We start from the raw sequence: 15,068 nt of genomic DNA on the forward strand, positions 1-15,068 counted from the left end.
AAAGCACTGTCATTCTCATAACTCTCAAAAACACAAAGCATATTGTCAAACTATATTAAAAAACCAAACAAACACACAAAAACAGCAATAGTGCAAATGATTACACGTATAAGCTGCTGAACCTTCCTCTCATTGCACTGCTAGATGATCACAACAGTGCTTCTTGGCACATGGAAGCAGACCTACACAACATGAAGAGGCACAAATGTATATCTACAGTAAAGCCTGAGCAGGAATTGAATTGGGCTGTACTAATGTAAAACCATAACAGACTGTGTTTGGTACAAAATGACTTATGTCAGCATCACAGTGCTCAAACACTCCAGTGTGGAAACAAAAGTACTGTTACATTTGGAAGATGAGGTATTTACAGACAGTTTATAGAATTTAAGGTAATACACATCTTCAGTCCAAAGGCAAAGTGAATAAATGTAAACACCAACCATTACACTAACATTTAAATCATTTGTGAACACCATTAAGCATCAACCTCCCAACTTTTTTTTAAAGCGAGTGACATAAATGTCAAAGTCCTCCCCTCTCCTCCAATTTCTGGAAAAGGGCCAGGCTGCGGAGACGAGACTGTCTTTCTCCGTTCTTCCACAGAATGAGCAGGTGGTCCGCCGAGCATGTAACCAAACCTTTCTCCGTGAAACTTACGAACATCTGAAATAAGTCCAAAAGACATTACTGCAGCCCTGGCATTACATAATTATAAGAAAGAACTTTAGTTTAAGCCTTATGTACCTGGACTGCTCCTGAGTGTCCAATCAGATCTCCAGTCAACTCTAGCATCCTAATGTTGGGAATGTCTATAACCTTCTTTGAAGGAGGCCCAGATTGTTTGTTTGAACGGCCAAAACTCCACATCCCAAAGAACCCTGTCGCGTGGACAGAAAATTACTGTTACAGGATACCCAAGGAAACTGTACTTGTTGCTGATGATATTGCTGTTAAAAATTTATTTTCTGTGTTTACGGGTAGAGATGACAGATGACAGGATAGGCTAAAAACAGCATTACCGTGACTGTCAGAATAGTAACTAATAGGTCTGCTCTAAACGTCATAATAATGATGTGACAGGAACACTGACTTGTGCTAACCTGCTACACACCACTTTTATTTCATATACACAATACCACGTCTGGCCAACATTACAGCACTCCCACCTCCACACACACATTCCTCAGTCTTTAAAGTTTCCAGTCATAATTATTCATAAGTAAGTAATAGATCATGGGGAATCTAGTTTTAGCAGTGTGTGTGTGTGTGTGTGTGTGTGTGTGTGTGTGTGTGTGTGTGTGTGTGTGTGTGTGTGTGTGTGTGTGTGTGTGTGTGTGTGTCTCACCTGAAGTAGCTGGTTCAGCCGGCAAAGGCAAGTCTTGGATCTCCCACATCCTCACACTGCCATCTTCAGAGCAGGACATCAGCTCACTAAAACAGAGGCAGTGTCACACACATACACACACAGATTGTCTGCATAGCAACAGCTATTTGAATAATAGTCGCAGGCTGATTTACTGCTAGATAATTATATTGAAAACAAAACTATTAATTATTAAATTTGATTAAAAATGCACTGGTTCATGGCTGTCCAAAAAAATCTTTTATCAGTGAAAGATATGACTCCCTACATATTTATCATGTGGCCGTCTTGTCTTGTAGGCATAAATCTACTAATGTTTAGATAATAAACAGAAGCTTGATTCACAGTAGAGAAGGCACAGAAGCCAACAAAGCCTTAAGATTCAGTCTATGAGGGTTCAACATTACATAAACCAGGAATAATGAGGCTTCCCTTAGTGTTATGGATGAAAACAGCAGGAAGGCAGTATTGGCGCTACAGCTGAACTACATGAGGGTTGACTCAGTGAAAGAGAGAAAATATTTCAGCCTGGAGTTGATTTGAGCACCTGTAACTCCATTAAAGTGTCCTTTATCAAAACACCTGTTCAACAACTTCAGAGGAAAAGCAATTATTTCAGCTCCACCACAAGTTTGTTTCACACAGCAAGACAATATGTTAAGAACAAGATAAAACATCAGCTGACTGTATGACTGCTTGTTTAGTTTTCCATAATCTTTATATTTGGAAGATATCTTTTTAAACTGTCTACAAGCCCAGTCTTTCATACCTGCAGCTTTCAGAGATTTACTCCACCGCATTTATTTCAAAGTTGTAGTTACTACTTATTTTGCACATTTAGATCCTTTATACAATAAGACTTATTGAATTGGTTGGTGCCCTGTATAAAACCATGGACAAAAAACAAGAAGTAAAATCAGCAAACTTTGGTAAGATAAAAGTAACTTTTGACTGGTACTGTACATGCTCTTAAGAATTAAGTAAAATATGTCCTGACCTATGAACCTGACTGAGACTGTTTTTAATTTTGCGGCTAACTCAGACTTTAATAACATTACAGTGCTGACCTGCTTCTCTGAATTAATTTGGCTAACAGTCACTGCTCATGAACATGTTACTCTAACATGAACATGTTACTATAGAGTCAGTCTCACTCCCTCTTGAAAGTTGAGTAAATTGTACTAAGCTTTCACTGATCCTTTGTGTCTAACGTTTCCCCACAAGTAATCTAATCACGTTGCCGTCATAGCAATCACCAGACTCTCATCCTTCAGTTGGACAAACTCCAACTCAACCATCTTGATCTGCAGTTGTTCGGTTATGAAGATGAGCTGTGAGTTGGAGGGTCACCCCAACCACAACCAACAGCAGGTATAACTTAGACACTATGATTCTTACAACTGTAGTGTCTATGGTCAGCATGTAGGAAGTACCACATAAAGATTTTTCATTTTTTACATTTGACCTCATTTCATATCTGCCTTTCTTTCAAGTTGAAAGAAACTCCATCATGCTACCCTTATCTGATTTTTACTACACTACAAACCGCTCAAGTACTTTTCAAAAGAACAAAGAAAAACCAAATGAATACATACAAAATACAAAAGTATTCCTTTAAAAGTTAATACTAGCCAGAGAGTGAGCTCTGAGGGTTTCTTTTTTATGAATGTATTCAAGTAAGCATAGATCACCGTGGAGTGCATGTGCAAACTGCCCAAGCTACAGCTATTGATTTTTAGGTGGGTTGTTTAGTTTTCCTTTCAGAAAGTATTTTGCCCGTGTGTGTTCTAGAGGGTAAAAAAAAGAAGTCTTAGAAAAGGTGTAAGATCTTACCAGTCAGACAGCAGCATGGTGTGTAACACATTAGAGTCGTGGGCAACCTTTCTGTAGGCCACCACGCTTCTGGTCTGAACACTGTAGACGTAGAGACCGCTGCCCACAGCAGCAAGGATGAGCTACAAAACACACAAACAGAAAGTTCTCATTTTAAATGACAATAAAACAACAGAGTATTCCCAGTATACAAGCCCATCCTGCCCTTTCCTGTCCTCACATTTCCATTGGTGGTCAGGTGCTGAATGGACATCTCGCTGGGTTTAGGAGCCCCCATTCGTATTTCAGTCTGATTGTAGTCTTGAGACTCCTCCCAGAGAATGTGTTCATAGGCCAGGAGGTTCCACTCAGTCGCATTCCATAAGATCAACTCACCCATATGGGACCCGCTGGCGAAGAGCCCGTCTGAAGAACACAAGAGGAAAAGGCATGAGTCCAGGGCTACAAACACAGTGAGAATAAAGTGTTGACATAGCTTCTAAATGTATCAAACCTGGTGACCAGGTGATGGCAGCTGTGGCTGCAAACAGTCCTAGAGACTCTACAGGAAAAGAGCTTACCGATTTAAATACTCTGTAAAAATGAGTTCACGGTCTCAGCTCCTCATTTTGGGCCATCTCGGATAAAAAGTGAAGTCTATTTTGTAAATCTTGGACTATGTTTCACCAAGGAGGATTATCTGTGGCCACTAATTAGCTAACGGCTGGTGATTGGAAAGTCGACAGCCAGTGAGAAAGCAGTTTAACAGTGAGACACGCACATCTTTGTCAGACCCGTTTTAGTTTTTTTAGTTTTTAAATCAAGATAACAAAGGGTGAAAACGCTAATCTCAAGCCTTTGAAACAGATCTTCAGTAGCTACATCCACCTTTTACACGGTCTGTGGGTTCAAAATGCAGTCTCTTTGCAGCTTAAAAATCAAACAGACACACCGAGTTTCAGACTGACCATTGACGTTGATAAGAGCTCGGATCTGATCCTGGTGGTCGGAGAGGCAGCGGATCTCAGCCACTGACAGAGAGGAATCAGCAGAAACTGTCAAGCTGTAGATCACTGCAAAGACAAAGGAATATTTTGTTTCAAATAACGCACTTTTAATCTACTGATCTGTTCATCCGCACCATATTTTGTGCTCTTACTTATTTTTTTATCCATGGCAGCTGCTATGTAGTTCTTCGGCAGTTCAATCAAAGCAGTGATTCCTTCGACACGTCAAAACACAAAAACATTGATCAGCGTCAGCGGCCAGCACGGTTGGTGTAACAGTAAAAATGTGGTTGTGCGACGGACATTTTTTTCTCACCAGTATCACTGTGGTTGGGTCGCTGACACTGCAGCTGAAAGTCTCTATTCCACACGCATAGTTCTTCCCCACCAGAGAGCCACACACACAGTCGCTCGAGCACCAGCAAACACTGAGACAGACACACAGCTGGATCAGGATGTGAAATATCATTTTAGATTTTTTTTTTTTTTAATTGTTTTAGATTTTTAATTTCTATATACACCAAAATAATTTGGTGGAAAATTCATCCTTAAGAAAGGCACTAAGGAAAAAAATGCCAACATCAAGAGATGATGAGCAGATCCTGACGTTTCTAATGAAGAAAAGGAAGAAACTGAGATTCTGGATTCATCCAATTCTCACAAGAAGGCAGCGACAGAGACAATTGGATGGTTTGATCCAGCAACTGAAGCTGTATCATGAGTACATTTGTACAACACTGTTGAAGATGTCAGTGGGGCAGTTTGGTATTATTTTACTATTTGTATATCCAGGATTGGAGCGCATTTTAAAACTGTGTATACACAGTTTTCCATTTTCACTTCCAAAAATAAATAGCTGATAATACAGATGCAAGATGTGTGTGTGTGTGTTTTTAGGGATTTCAAAGGTGTTTTTTGCTACCTTTACAGAAGAATGAAGATCTGAAATGGTCTGGACCCTGTTGCCTGTATCAGGGTCCCACAGCTGACATGCAGGATTAAGGAGAATCAAGCCTGAATCACAAAGTCATGAATTACTCATGAAACACTTGCTGTACATTTGTGTGCATTGTTTCAGGATACACTGAGGCTTCGGTCTGAAGAGGCAGTGATAAGCGAGGTGTTCAGTGTGACTTCATTTTTGCAGGTGATGGTGGTTATGGCTGTTATCTGCTGAGAATGGCCTCTCAGCTCCTGCAGCCTCTCCCCAGTCTAGCAATCGGACAAGCAAAAATAAAAGCAATTAGCAATTAGTCCCACTGTGCTGTGTGCAATTTCGCAAGACGCAGAAAGAAAGAAAAAAAACTGGCAGCATATTACCTCAACATTCCACACCAAAACAAGGCCATCATCCCCTGCTGAGGCACATCTGGGTAACATGAGAAGAAAGGTAAGAGTTATTTCTTGAATTTAGACTCCTGTGTCACACTGGCCCCTCAGCTGAGAATTGTAGGACTGGCAGGACTCTGCTTTAGCAGGTCGACTAGTCAATTGCAGATACAACCTATTCATACAAGGAATCATTTCCTGCAGCTTCATCTCCACCGAGAAATGTTAAAAAAAAATACATCTGTCCTGGGGCTTATCGCGTTACTTGCTTTCTGACCCTGAACCATCCAAACTGCCTGTTCCCAAAACCAACAGACAGGATGAGCGGATAAAACAGAGACAAAATGAGAAGAGAGGAAGTGTTGAGGATACATTTTCAGACTTCAAAAGCAATCTGGAGAGAATTTTCTGGCCTTTGCCCCCAACTGTGGACCTGTGAGCAGAGAGGACGAGACCCAAAGGAGGAGGTGATTACTGGAGGAGACCAGGCGTAAAGCAACCCCCCCTCCACCCTGACATACACACACACTTAGGTCGGGTATAAATCCCAATCTTACACTTATGCAGGTCCACTCTGCCATCCCAGTGTGTAGCATGCTTCCACAATACAGCGCAAACGAGGAGAGCAGGTGCAAACCTTTATGTGTGTGTGTGTGTGTGTGTGTGTGTGTGTGTGTGTGTGTGTGTGTGTGTGTGTGTGTGTGTGTGTGTGTGTGTGTGTGTGTGTGTGTGTGTGTACGGACAGTATTAAAAGGCTTTGGTTATACTGTACCATGCACACACCATCACATAGTGGTGATGATTGGGCTCCTGTCATGCTCTGTAAGTTTGTTGTAGGTGAGGATCTCCTGTCAATCATAGTGGGATGGAGGCCAGCCAAGGGTAGAGAGGAGAGAGGTTATAGAGGGAAAGAGAGATAAGAGAGGGCAGGAGAGGCGAGAGGGAGGGTTGGGGAAGGGGAGAGGGGGCCGTTTGCGGTCGGCTTACCTGAAGTCATCAATCTGCACCAGAAATCGAACAATGTCAAAATGTCCTTTCAGCACCTGCAGCTCAGTGAAGCAGTTTTTGGGCTGTTCCTCTCCAATGCACAGCACAGGGCTTTTCTGCAGACACAAGAGGGAAAGCAGTGAGACAAACAGGCCGCGGTGCTGTACACCCAGCCCTGAGGCTGAGAGTAGATAGGGAAGACAAGAGTACGGGAAGAAAGAAGTGGAAAGCAAACTTGTACTTCTAAGCAAATATATTTTTAAGGGATACAAATTGGCATTTATATTTTTATTCACTTTTGTTTTTGTTACTTTACCCATCTTACAAAAAAAGAATAGCCATCGCTGCATTCTGATTTTATATCAAAAACATGACAAATATACCAGCTGTAGAGTGAGTTGTTTTGCTTCTCATACTTAAATCCCAACTGGCAATATGTTGGAGTTTTTTGTCATATGTACAATAAGATGGGTGGAGGGTTTCATTACTTCCCTGATATTGTTACTACTCATGAACGTGCTTAACATTTAGTGCCTGTTACAGGTTTCTTATGGAAGCACTTTGCATTGTTATCCTGAAATACCTTTTTGACACAGCTGATAAGGCCTATGTTTTATAGGCTAAACTGTTTTGGAATAGCTAGCGATATACATATTATATAGGTAATTCATGTTCTACTTCATAATGTAAGTGGGCTTCTCAGCAACCATCATACATTTCAGTCTATGTCCTGTCCACAAAGTATAAGCATGGTCTGACACCACCATGTTAAAATACTACATCTCTGATATTGGCCTTACTTTGAGAATAAAGCCAGCATAAAATATTTTGAGCATTGAGTTTAGTAACAAGGAAATTATCTGTCTTTTATCAAACTGAAAATAACAAAAAAACACTTTATCACTTTATTATTATTATTATTATTATTATTATTAACTGCTTTTTTAACGGATTGTTAAAGTAAATACAGAATAAATCATTGACATGGCAGCAGTTCAGTGCATTCATTAGCAGGTGGACTTGGTAAAAACAACCTGCTGAAGTTCGAACTCAGCATGCGAAGGATGAAGAAAAGTGATTTAAGTGAGTGAACGTGGAGTGCCGGACATGCTGGTCTGACTATTTCAGAAACTGCTGATCTACTGGGATTTTCCTGCACAGCCATCTTTAGGGTTTACAGAGAAATGTCCAATGAGAAAATTTCTAGTGAACAGCAGTGAAAAAGTCAGAGATCAAAGGAGAACAGCCAGACTGCTTTGACCTAAAATGGGGATAAAAGCAAATCCAACAACCATTTATTACAGCCAAGGCGTGTAGAAGAGCACCTCTGAAGACACAACACACCAAACCTTGAAGCAGATATGAAATGTTGCCCAGTCTGATAAGTCTCCATTTCTGCTTTAAAATTTGGATCGTAAAGTCAGAATTTGGGAGTTAAAAAACAAAACAAAACTTGAAAGCATGGAATAGTTCTGTCTGGTGGTGATAAAATGGTCTGGGGATAGTCAAAAGAGCCTGGATGACCTGGATGACTGTGAACCTTCACAGAGATGCGGTGTCGGGGATAGTTTTTTGGCACACTTTGGGTTCCTCAGTATCAAGTGATCAACAGTTAAACATCAAATCCTATCAGAGTATTGTTGCTGACCATGTCCATCTTTTCATGGCCCCAGTGAACACATCTTCCGATGATTGCTTCCATCAGAACACAACATGTTACAAAGCTCAGATCACATTAAGATGGTCTCTTTTACATGACAATGAGCTCCTGTACTCATATGGTCTCCAGTCACCAAATCCCAGTCTACCATGGGATTGGGATGTGAAGGAATGGAAGATGGCAGCAACTGTGTGTGACCACTACAAAGGTAAAAGGGTGTCCGTTACACATTGCTAGTAGTACAGTACTAGCAATGTGTAACTAGCAAAGTGACCGGTGAGTGTTTACGCCTGTATTTAGTGGATATTTATATCACATACTGAGACAGGCTTCCTGAACATGGAGGTACAATCTGCTTTGGAATACATGAGTCTTTGGAGGAGTTTGGAGGAGAGGAGCGTTTATGGAACAAATTACAGCATATTTCCATAAGTTACACAGGTAGACTCATAAAATCATCACATACATTTCCAAACAAGGTATGCTGCAAACACGAGCTCCCAGGCTCAGCTTACCTCCGCTGAGCTCTGAGCTTCCCGACCACCGAGAATCCACCGGAGCATGACGTCAGCCGGTCAAACACAGTAAAGCCAGTTTTTACAAACGCTTCTCTGAACACGAACCCAAAACTCAAAGCACAACAAAGCAGCTAGCTAACGTTACAAGCTTCTCTATCTGAAAAGTCCCCAGCGTCACACAGAAATAGCCTCTCGCCGTTTTCACTGTGAGGAAGCTTCGGCGGGTAACGCTTCGGTTTGTTGGACAGATAATTTAATTTCGCCAGAACTGAGAGAGTCACGTTAATACTGCAGTTTTCAGCTACATGTTTCAAAAGGTTTTCAGTCACGACCACAACAAACCATTCATGTGACTCGCACTACGGAAGCTTTGCATGGACACGATTCACTGAAGTCGAATGATAATTGGGAAGTAAATATATTTAGACCGCTGCGCATTTTTAAGGTTTCATGGACTTTTGCGACACTTGGAAAACTGAACCCAGCATCCACTCAGGCAGTGTTTGTATTCGTTTGTGTGTTTTGCTTAAAATAATCTGCCCATGCCTATTTAAAACTAATAAATCTGCACTCCGAAGTTGCTTTACTTTTCAGCATAATGTTACATTAAACCTTGAAATGTATTAATAATAATAAAAAAAATACTGAATTAACAATTGGGCGATATAAATAAATAACGACATAAATGCAATTAATGATAAAATAATAAGCTACACACGTTGAACGGATAGATCTTGATAGAAATAGCAGTGGACCTGTAGAAACCAAAAACAACTTAATCCGGAGGGGTTGTTTTGTTGTTGTTTTTGTTTTGTTTTTTACTTTGAGATTCTCATTTATGAATTTCCGTCTCGAACAGGGACTGACAGAAATCTGGTCTTGAGCAAGGTCAGTCTTTGGAACAACCTCAATGAATCCTGTTACAAAGGTAACACATGTTGAATTTCAGTCAAAAGTGAAATCACTTTTTTATGTTGGTCACACCAAACCTGGGTCTCAGTGCACTTTTAAGCTCAGTAGCGATATAAGCAGATTTAGTTAAATATAACCAATAAAACCCAGGTTGCCTTTTTGGTACATAGGCGAGTCAGATGCAAGGCCTGCAAATCCACAGCAAAAATTACTTGCTGTTGAGAAAATGAGGGAAACAGTCTAATCTGGGAAAGCTGGATGTATTTTTTTTAAATATTTTAAACAGTTATTACTCAAAAATGAAGCTTTTTATGCTCCACTTTAAGAAATATTCTGCAGATATACATGAAAACAGCCTAGTACTATCAAATTATTTACATTCATCAGTCTGCACAATGAAGCTCAAACATTCAAGATTGCTAAAACACATTTTGGAATCAGGTCAGATCTTTAAATGAGCGTCATTCCTCTTCGTACAACTAGATGGCAGTGTGTAACAATAACACAAGATCAGAAGAAGTCTCAAAACTCTACTAGTGAGGAAAATCCTTTTTTTTTTATCAGTTGTTTCCTTTTGTATAAAAAAATTATGATGTAATTCTTTTTTTTTATATACAGATGGGTCAGTTCAGCATTTTCTGCCCACAGTTTCCTCTCTTCCTCTTGTTTATTTTTTTTTCCTTCATCGACTTCTGCAATAATGCTGACCTTCTCTTCAACCAAACCTTCTTCCTCAGCTTTACAATCTCTTTCTTTGAGTGTATTCCCTGTTAACACACACATACACACACACACACACACACACACGCGCACCCCTAGCTGAGTCTGCTCCTGCTCCCCCAATTGAGACGACACGCAGTGTAGGGCCTGTGACCTTCATGGTGGCTCAGATCTGTGGCTGGCACTGATTTCTGATTTAGTGTCGATCCGCTGCGCTTGTCAGGGGCTGCGAGGTGCTTTCCATGCGGTAATAGAAAAGCTCAAGGGCAGCTAGAGAAAGGAGGAGGGTTAGGGCAAGGGATCGGTTGAGGTGGAGTGAATGGGTTTTAGATGTGAGAATGTTTGTTTTACTACAGTATCTGTTAGATATCTGAATGGATGGGTCAAAAATTTAGATTGCAGAGCACTGTTTTGAATCAATATATAATTATTAGAAAAGTTGTGACTCGTGATCCTGTTACTGAGAGTCTACTGTTACTGAATAAATTGTGCTAGATGAAAAGTCAGAGAATGAGAAAAATCAGAAGAACATGTGGCCATGATGGTAGCACTTGTTAGTGTTTCAGGATTGAATGAATTGGATCAAGTGGCAGATATTATTATGTAAACAATGTAGACAATCCAAGATTTTTGAAAAATACAGGAAATAAGGTTGATAGAGAGAACAGAAGTTAAAGAACAGATTCAGGTGCGCAGTGGGAAGAAATGTGGAAAAGAGGGTTTGTTGAGTGCAGTAGCCGAGGAGGACGAGGTGTCAAATATGACCAATGGTAGAAATCATCTAAGATGTGAAAGCCCTGATGTGATTGTCACTGAAGCACTAAAGACCAACAGATTCAGGGTGAGAAAGAAAAGAAGTCTGTGTGCTCCCTCTTTCTCCACCATAGTGCCTGATTTCACCCCCTATCTCCAGCCTGTAAGGAAAACAAATGGTTATGATGATGGAAAAGAAATTAAGTAGTAATTTAACAAAGGGCCAACAACAGTATTCAATAACACACTCCCTCCCTTGCTGTTCAGAGGGGTCTTGTAGAGAGATAGGCTCATTCCTGACCAACACACTTCACTGTCCCTCTTCATCAGGCGTTCACTGTGTTCTGCTTTATCTACTGAGGGCCTGCTCCACTTAGACCTGAACACACAGGGCAGCACCTTTATAAGTTCGCAGCTAATGATAATAATAATAATATTCTTTTATTTGTAGGGCAAAACATAATTACAGAGTTCTTTGCAGAGCCAAATAGAAAATCACACGTAAAATTGAAAAAATAAATAAATAAATAAATCAATAAATAAAATGTAACATAAACCTATTTTGTAAATTTCTTTATAAAGCTACTTTAATTAATATATTCTGCTTCTCTGAATTGTTTGGGGACACTCAGCTTTATGAACATTCATTGCATAAAAATCTTTGAAATTGTTTATTTGTTTCGTCTTTTCTTTTTGGGGATGCTGAGGATGCTCCATTTTAATGTGATAGTAGTCACTTGTCCGAAAGAAAGGTAACCAAGGTAACATTTAGCATTATTTCACTCTAAATGGGAGTATAATGACCTAAATACCACCAAAAATAAATAAATGACTGAGACTGTAAACTCATCGAAAGATTTTTACTACCATCATAAATTAAGAAAGAAGAGTATGGTGAAAGGTTTGGTAATTTTCTTACAGACCTATGTACAGAGTTCCCTTTGAAACCAGAAGATTCACCCTTTACTGGCTATTAGAAGATAAGCATGTTTAAGGCACTTCCCATTTTGATTTACTTTACAGACCTTTGAGTCTACTTCCTTCTTATATGCAACAGACACACTTGGTAAAGTCGTGGATGGAGATCAGAGCATTGTCAAATATTTTGCCACAATGTGCAGTGAACATGCAATTTTGTTGCCTTTGAAATGGTTGTTTTGAAGTCAGGCGTCAGGTAGCCAACCATTGCAGTCAGTTGCTAGTTTCAGGCTGACTTTGGTGACGGTGATATAACACTATAGCAATTTGGAGACAGGTTGTGCAATTGTCTTGTGATCAAAAATGGTCACCCAGTCGTTGATGTTGATGCATACCTCTGAATGCTCAATTGGTCTTTGGAATTATTTTGGAATTATTATGAATTTTACTTCAGGATGATCCCAGAGTACCCTTCCTTTCTTGTAGATGCAGTGGATGTGCAAGTAGCAATTTAGGCCTTTGTGTAAGATGTGTTCAGGCTCATAGCAAGAAAGTTAGCAAAATAGCTCTAGCTAACAAGTTTAGGTTTATTAAATAAGCTAATCACAGTCAAACCTTAGAAACACATAATTATTTGTAACTGTTAACATTTCTCCATATTACAAGTAACCTTTGGAGCTGTTTGAGACGTCTGTGTCTATTTGTGTTGCTGCTGTCATGATTAAAAACCCACAGAAGTGACTGTCAGCAGCATCTTGAGCTTTCTCTTGACATCAAAATTGTCTTTTCTTCGTTATCCTGTGCTGATCCTTTAAATTCGTAGGTTCCTCCTGCGCCTAATTTAAACAGAAACAGGATGTGCACTTGACTTTAATCTACATTGCAGGTAATGGTGGTCTGGGGCTGACCAGGACGGAGGAATGCATTTAAGCATCTGTCATTGTGATTTGTCACATGAGCATGACTCTAATTGCTGTGTTTCAGTCATCATGGGTTAATTATCAGCCTTGACCTGCAGTATTACATACGTACAGATTACACATGAGGGTGGAAAGATTATTTTTACACAGCACCAAAACTTGGGAGATATTACACCAATACAATATAAAGCTGCCAGTTCTCCTTTATTCTGTATTATCTTCCTCTCTGCCTAACTGATCATCACTGTCTCAGTCTCTCGTCCCTCCTCCTCCCCCCTCCCTCATTTGGTGACCCTCTAATGTTCTGTTCATTTTCTCTTATGAATAGATAATGGACAAAAATCAAATCTCTTCATTTGCATGTAATACAATTAAGACCTTTTCAAACAAAGACAAATGGAGGGAGCAGCGAGATGTCAGTCAGCCTCGTCAGCGAGTGAGCAAAGACAGCATCAGCGAACCTCCCCATTTTAACGAAAATTAATAAAACCTTCAAATGGAATTTTCTTGCCACCATCTGGAATAACGATCACCGAGACACTACGAGACTCTGCCTGTCAAATAACATTAAAGCTCCCATGAATTTGGATTCATAGCATGGATCTGAAGCCACCAATGTATCCGTACCCCTTAAAACTAAGAGGATAAGATTTTTGGGACGTGTGGCCTGAACTGACTTCAGACATAAATTTCTTTTTTCTCTGTAGCTTGTTTTATGAGATATATTGCATTATAATTTTAATATAATTTTTACACTGCTATTTAAGTATTGGTCAATTGGTTTTAATAGTGTCAGCTTGATATCTATATTAGACTATAACTAAGCAATGTAAACTTCAAAGAGCACTTATTATGCTCATGTTAAATAAAGTCTGATTTGATATGATCGCATTGATAGATACAATCATATTTGGGTGAAAGGCTGGAGCCTTTCATAATTCTATTAAAAATGCCCCCAAAAGACACCAGCACTGCAAGCATGGTGAACAGGTCAACCTCAGTGGATGCAATTAGTCGAGGAGAGATCAATACAAGGGAGAAGAAGAGAGTCAGTGTCGCTCAGTCACAATATAGTAAAAACTGCTTGTTTCTGGATGATTTCATAAATCACCTGGCGCAAAGTAACCAGTCTACAGACAGCAGCAATGGGAATCAGACTGATTGCAATCACTCTCAAAGATATTGGCGAAGGTTTGCAAATAATTGCTGTCTAATAAATAAATATAGACAGATTCCTTAAACAGTCAGTCTGCACTGATGAATGCAACACATCTGTGACAGGTCTCTTTGCATCAGAGGACTTGACCCCATTCAGTAGCAAACCAATGGCAGACTGATAGCAGACTAATTTCATCTTATTGTCAGTAAGATTGCTGGCATAAAGAGGGAGGAGCTGAACCTGCTTTTTTCAGTCAGGCCAATAATTTTTCTGACCTCATTAGCATCTGTGTGTATTATGGATACACCTGTCATACATACTGTTTAACTTAGATTAACTTAGTGTAGATAGCATGAAAAAAGAACTTTTGTGCACATCTGAAGTTTAATATTTGTACCTTATTTTATTTTTCTACTTGAAGTTATTCTGTGTTTCATGACTAGGCCGAGTGGCTTTGACAAAGATTCCAAGAAGTATTAAAAACAGAGACATTAAACCTATTTATTAAGCTTTATTGGTACTGATAGGCCAATTTCTAGCTTCAGAGGTTAGCACTTTCCCTCTGTTTTCATTGTTGTCAGTGGACAAGTTTGTATGAGTATTGTATTGATCCGCTAATCATCATATCAGAATTACTGAAATGTCAGTCTACTGCTGTTGTTTTGTAAACATAATTACAAACGTGTGAATATTTGTGTGTTACCATTCTGATTTCTAATTGCTCTTTAGTATTTGTGCATAATGTCCCTCTGACATCCTTCTTGTGCACATCATAAACATATGTGCAGAAAGAAAATAACCACACGTGCATACCTGAAAATGCATGCAAACACACACATTTAAACTGTTAAACTCTCTCTCTCACACACACACACACACACACACACACACACACACACACACACACACACACACACACACACACACACACACACACACACACAAGAAAATTAATGAGCTCTCATTCATAATCCAGGATAGAGAGAGCCATATTCACCCTTGGATGG

The 15,068-nt window shown here is 39.7% G+C and overlaps 1 protein-coding gene across 1 annotated transcript; it reads right to left on the bottom strand.

Moving 5' to 3' along the window:
• Positions 1 to 38: 38 nt before the first annotated feature.
• Positions 39 to 9,033, bottom strand: wdr41 (WD repeat domain 41). The gene is made up of 13 exons (XM_080870881.1): positions 8,677 to 9,033; positions 6,502 to 6,617; positions 5,506 to 5,554; positions 5,269 to 5,397; positions 5,108 to 5,170; positions 4,502 to 4,613; positions 4,338 to 4,400; positions 4,147 to 4,251; positions 3,420 to 3,604; positions 3,200 to 3,321; positions 1,349 to 1,434; positions 748 to 881; positions 39 to 666 (listed from the first exon to the last, which is right to left on the bottom strand). Exons 1-13 carry the CDS (start codon positions 8,722 to 8,724, stop codon positions 526 to 528), a joined length of 1,353 nt encoding a protein of 450 aa, XP_080727007.1. The 5' UTR covers positions 8,725 to 9,033; the 3' UTR covers positions 39 to 525.
• Positions 9,034 to 15,068: the final 6,035 nt, after the last annotated feature.

Source organism: Rhamphochromis sp. 'chilingali', assembly GCF_963969265.1.
Source record: "Rhamphochromis sp. 'chilingali' genome assembly, chromosome: 2".
Lineage (NCBI taxonomy): Eukaryota > Metazoa > Chordata > Actinopteri > Cichliformes > Cichlidae > Rhamphochromis > Rhamphochromis sp. 'chilingali'.